General features: G+C 35.4%; 1 protein-coding gene across 1 annotated transcript; it reads left to right on the plus strand.

Moving 5' to 3' along the window:
• Positions 1–230: 230 nt before the first annotated feature.
• LOC107016231 (pentatricopeptide repeat-containing protein At3g26540) lies at positions 231–4,886 on the plus strand. Its single transcript, XM_015216723.2, has 2 exons — positions 231–2,856; positions 4,276–4,886. The coding sequence occupies exon 1, from the start codon at positions 339–341 to the stop codon at positions 2,433–2,435; it is 2,097 nt and encodes a 698-aa protein (XP_015072209.1). The 5' UTR covers positions 231–338; the 3' UTR covers positions 2,436–2,856; positions 4,276–4,886.
• The last annotated feature ends 804 nt before the right edge of the window (positions 4,887–5,690 follow it).

Here is a 5,690-nt window from a genome sequence, read left to right on the forward strand (position 1 = left end):
ATAAGATTAAAAAAATTATTGCATAATTAAGGGCCCGTTTGGATGGGCTTAATAAAAGCAGCTTTAAAAAAGTACTTTTGAAAGTGTACTTAAAATAAATTATTTTGAGTATTGCCAAACAGCTAAATAAGTCAAAAACCAGCTTTTAAGCAGTTTGAGGAAGGGACACAAACTGATAGCATTGTTCTATTTAAATGAAAAATACAATTCAAAAATATTTAACTTTAATAATGAATTTATCATCCAAGCAATTCACTGTTATTTGTTTCATTTGCTTGTTAGTTTGATGAGATCCAATTACAGTTTGCATCAAGAATTCGATCTTCCATGCAACTTGCATGGGTATAAACGCAGCTTCGGTCTTGAACCATATCATCAATGGCGAACCCACCACCCCTTGCAGCTCCAAAGGGGCAACATCTTCACAAGCGAAAGCCTTAACCACCACAATAATCAACCATCTTCGTTTGGGTCGACTTGGAAAAGCTGTCTCTGTTTTGTTCTCAGCTCCAGTTCCTGTCCATTTTGCTCTCTATGCTCATCTCTTCAGAATCTGTGCATCAAACAAGGCCATTGTTGAAGTCCGTAAAGTCGAGTCGCATTTGGTTAGTTTTGCACCAACCCCACCTGTATTCTTGCTTAATCGAGCTATTGAAGCTTATGGTAAATGCGGGTGTTTGGTTGATGCAAGAGAGCTGTTTGATGAAATGCCTAAAAGAGATGGTGGGTCTTGGAATGCTATGGTTACTGCTTATTCACAAAATGGGTATGCTGGGAAGGCGTTGGGTCTGTTTTCTGATATGCATAAGTCTGGGGTTTTTGCTGCTGAGGTTACTTTTGCGGGTGTTCTTGCTTCCTGTGCTTCTACCTTGGCGCTTTGGCTTTCTAGACAGGTGCATGCCCTTGTTTTGAAATATGGTTTTGGTGGTAATGTGATTTTAGGGAGTTCGCTTGTGGATGTGTATGGGAAGTGTAGGAGAATGGGGGATGCACGGAGAATGTTTGATCAAATTGAGAGGCCAAATGCTGTTACTTGGAATGTGATTGTTAGGAGGTATCTTGAGATGGGTAATGGAAAAGAGACTGTTTTTCTGTTTTTCAAAATGATTTGTCTTAATGCGAGGCCGCTGACATTTACAGTCTCAAATGCTCTAGTTGCTTGTTCTAGTTTTAGAGGATTTCGTGAAGGAATTCAAATTCATGGATTAATTATCAAGATTAATTTTGAAGAGGACGAGGTGGTCTCGTGCTCTCTAATTGATGTGTATGCCAAATGTGGGGATTTAGTGTGTGCTCGAACAATTTTTGACCTGTTATCCACTAAAAACTTGATTCATTGGACTTCTATGGTGTCAGGATATGCCATGAGCGGGAAAACCAGGCTAGCAAGGGAGATTTTTGATAGGATGCCTGAACGCAGTGTAGTTTCATGGAATGCAATGCTAGCAGGATATGCACATAATTCACAATGGGATGAAGCAATGGAGTTAATCAATTTAATGTGCAATAATATGAGGGACACTGATCGTGTGACTGTAAGTTTGATCCTGAATGTTTCTGCAGGGCTCTCAGATCTTGAATTGGGGAAGCAGGTTCATGGATACATGTATAGGCACGGTTTCTACTCCGACTTGAGTGTTGCTAATGCGCTTCTTGATATGTATGGGAAATGTGGGAACTTGAGAAAGGCTAGAGCATGGTTTTACGAAATGAGTTATTTCCGAGATATGGTTTCTTGGAATGCTTTGTTGAGTAGCTATGCTCGTCATAAGATGAGTGAAGAAGCTTTAGTAATTTTCTGGGAAATGCAACAAGAGGTGACACCTAGTAAATTCACTTTCGCTACTCTCTTGGCAGTTTGTGCAAATATTTTTGCTTGTGAACAAGGTAAACAAATCCATGGGTTTTTGATTAGAAATGGTTATGATTTGGACATCGTTATCAGAGGAGCTTTGGTTGATATGTATTCCAAATGTCGTTTACTTGAGTATGCACTGAATGTTTTCATTGGGACTTCTGTGAAAGATGTTGTTCTCTGGAATTCTCTGATGCTTGGATGTTATTATAACAAAAAAAGTGAAGCAATATTAAAATTGTTTGAGTTGATGAAGGAGGATGGAGTGAAGCCAGATAGTACAACCTTCCAAGCTGTACTGCTTGCATGTATTTCTCAGGGTTGTGTGAAAATGGGTAGACAGTATTTCAATTCACTGAGTCAAGATTATTTTATTATACCACAATTGGAGCATTACGAATCCATGATAAAGCTATATGGTCTGCATGGATTCTTTGATGAGCTTGAAGATTTTGTTGAGAAGATGCCATTTCAACCCACAGCCCCTATGTTAGCAAGAGTTTTTGACTCTTCCAAAGAATACAATAACACAAGGTTAGGAAAATGGGCTGTCAGACATCTTAATTTTCTGAAGGACTGAAATTTTTTATTCCGTGCTGTTTCAAAGTTTCGGACAAGCTAATTTGTTACAAGGTTGGCTAAAGCAACTGTCACTATAATATGTGGACACAAGCCTGCTTGTGGACTTTGGAACTTTTTTAGTGTGCCAAATTGCTGAATATTGCTCTGACACAAAATATTTTACCAGAGCCAAATACTGCAGAGAAGTAGATCTCCCGAAAGTGCTTGAACTTATGAATACATACATAATTCGAGCACACCAATTTTTTGAACTGTAACGCAAAGAAGTTGATGTTTAGGTGGCCGCTACATAACTCCTTGTGTTATAAAAGATGATCATTTGTGGTGGCTTTGACATTTTCTACAATGAAGTGGCTGCACTCAGTCATAACTTGATTGGTCTCTAACAGATAAATAGGGAGCAGATCTTCCTTCTCCTGGTATGCATGCTACAGCACTCTTTTTGTCTAGCCCATTTGCATACTGCATGCCCAAAAAATTAATGAAGAAAAATTGAAAGTTTTAAAGACTTTTCTGGGCTTTGGCATTTGTATATGAATTGTGTAGCATGAGATGCATTCCTAGTAACACTCTTGAAGTATGGAACTCCTCTAATATGATTGTTCACTATAATAATAGAAGAGATGGGTAGAAGTGTTAGTAATTTGGTTTAGGTGTATAAGTGTCCTCCCCTTGCATTATACAAGTTAAAACCTTCTTCTTCTATTTTTCTTCTCTCGTGTATTCACTTTTTCTCCAGTACAGTCTGGATCTTCTTAAAGCCTCTTTCTTTAAAGCTTCAGGGTAATTTCGGTGGGAAAATGTATTTGCTTCTTTTTGATGCATATAATATTGTACCTACGGCATTTAATACATGCTTATTTATGAAATCACGTTTTTTCAAATGAACTAATTTAATTTGCTCGGCTACTGGTTTCACCTTTACCTGAATGGTTTTCCTGAAATGATTAGAATAGCTGGTTCTTGAAGCCAACACACACTTTCACATGCATTATCCTGCTTATGGTTTGAAATGCACATCTTGTAATGTGCCATTTCACAATTCAAGGGTCAGATGATATTCCAAAGGGATCTCGAGTTCTGGGACTGTCGAATCACATATAGGTAGGCTGGGTCAAACTCTGTCGGGTTAAATTGATTAAGTCAGTAAATGGATCATGACTCAACCCTTCCAAATTTTGCTTGGATCAAGATGACCTAGGTCAAGTTGCACTGAGTAATAGGTCATAGCAGTAAAATACTAATTAACATCTCCTACATTAGTAATACTATTACAAATGGAAAAATAATTATGCACTCATCGACAAAAAGAGGGATAACAATAGTATTTTTTTTCCATTACATGTCCATTTCTCATAATAGATTTATTTTACCTTACAAAATTCAATTCAGTGTGCAAGAATTCTTCAAAAATGATGTTTGAGAAAGCATCTTAAGTATTATTAGACATCATCTTGCTGCCACATTACTGAAATATTTGATTTACTTCAAAAATTGCATTTGTACTCCTTTTCTTAATCTCAGAGCTAAAACAGGTAATCTGTTTTGAAGTCTAGGGGAGTAACTTAGATATCTTATACCATGTCCAAGACACCCATGAGAAAGTTATTGTTTTCAACAGCTACGTTTTGCTAAACACTTACCATTAGTATTATTTTTTTTCTTTTTTCTTAGTGAGGCTGGTATGATATCTTTCTAAGAACAATTTTACAACTAGAAATTTAGAAAATTTGATTGGAATATCATTAGCTTGTACCTACTCAGTAAGTTTGTGGTCACATCACAGATGAAAACCAAGCTGTCTTACTAGCTTAATCTTCTTTTTTCACCTGCAATAGGTATCCATCCGGGCAGAAGCTGATCGTGACCAGTGAAGAAAGGAAAGCTATTAATCAAACAATAGATTGAGGTTCTGACAAAGTTGCTTCAGACACATCAGGCTTTTCACCTGAGCATGGTAGAGCGATCATGGGTGAAGAAGTTGGTTCTTGATTAAGACGTGATATAAGTTGTGTGTGTGAAAGAGCCATTGTATGTGGATTGTACTCTAGTTGCTACCATCAAGCCAGGTAACATGACTAGTCAGACAGATGGGTGAAAAATGTGATACTGGATTGGGATAAGCTGAGTTGAGGATTTTCACAGAGTGAGTCTAGTTCTAGGTCATTTCGGATGGTAAAGAAGAGCAAATGCTAGGGATCCTGGAACTACAAATCTGCTAGAGGTATTAATGTTGGATTGGTGAAGGCCTAAGCCCCTAAAGGGTGGCTTTGCTTGGTGATTGTGACTAGCGATACAAAATGAAAATGATGGAAGAATACGCCATATGATCTTTGGATTCGGGTTGTTGCACTTAAACTTGTGTAAAAGTTGAATAAATACACACACATATTCTACATCACATAATATGTACAGGACATTGCCGTGTAGAATGTATTTTTAACACATAGGATCACCTGTGTTTTTTTTTTCACAATGAAACATAGCCAACTCAACTAATTTGCAAAGAGTGGAATTAAAGTTATAGAGCGAGTAGTAAAAAAATTAAAAGTCTGTTTCGATTGATTTAAAAAAATAATTTTAAATAAAAAAGAATCACTATTACATTAAAAATAAAAAATAAGGGAGGTCTACTTTTGATTTTTAACTTATTTTAAGGTATATATTTTTAATCTTGTAATATATTTCCTCACTTATTATTAGTGATGTTTTGATTAAATATATTTCAGTTAATATTGTCTCATCTTTTTAATGAACGTGAATTATTTAGATTAGTTGAATAAAAGATAGTATAGTATATAATTTGAGTTTTGAGATCAATAAGGGGAAATATTTGTTTCCTCAAGATTAAATTATAGTTATGTTGCACAAATTTGAGAAAAACAAAGGTTTATTACGGGGCCGATTGATTAAGGTATAACTTACATTTTATTCTTTTATAAAATAATGTATTAAGTTATACTATGTTTTGTAGAAATTTTATTTAGGTAGAAAAGTCAACATAACTTGTACCATGTTTGGTTGCATTTTTTGTAATCTTACATAATTAATACCAACATAACTTATGAGGGAACCTATATATAAAGTTATGCAGGGTAGAAGATGGAATAAGTTATGTGGGTATTAGTTATACATGTATTAAAGTGAAAAATTACATATTTACCCTATTAATTTATTTTATTATTTTTAATTGGAAACATTTATTGTTTTTCTATATATAATTTTGTTAATTTTTTTTCTTTTTTATATTTAG

The sequence above is a fragment of the Solanum pennellii genome, chromosome 4 (genome assembly GCF_001406875.1).
Source record: "Solanum pennellii chromosome 4, SPENNV200".
NCBI classification, from domain to species: Eukaryota; Viridiplantae; Streptophyta; class Magnoliopsida; order Solanales; family Solanaceae; genus Solanum; species Solanum pennellii.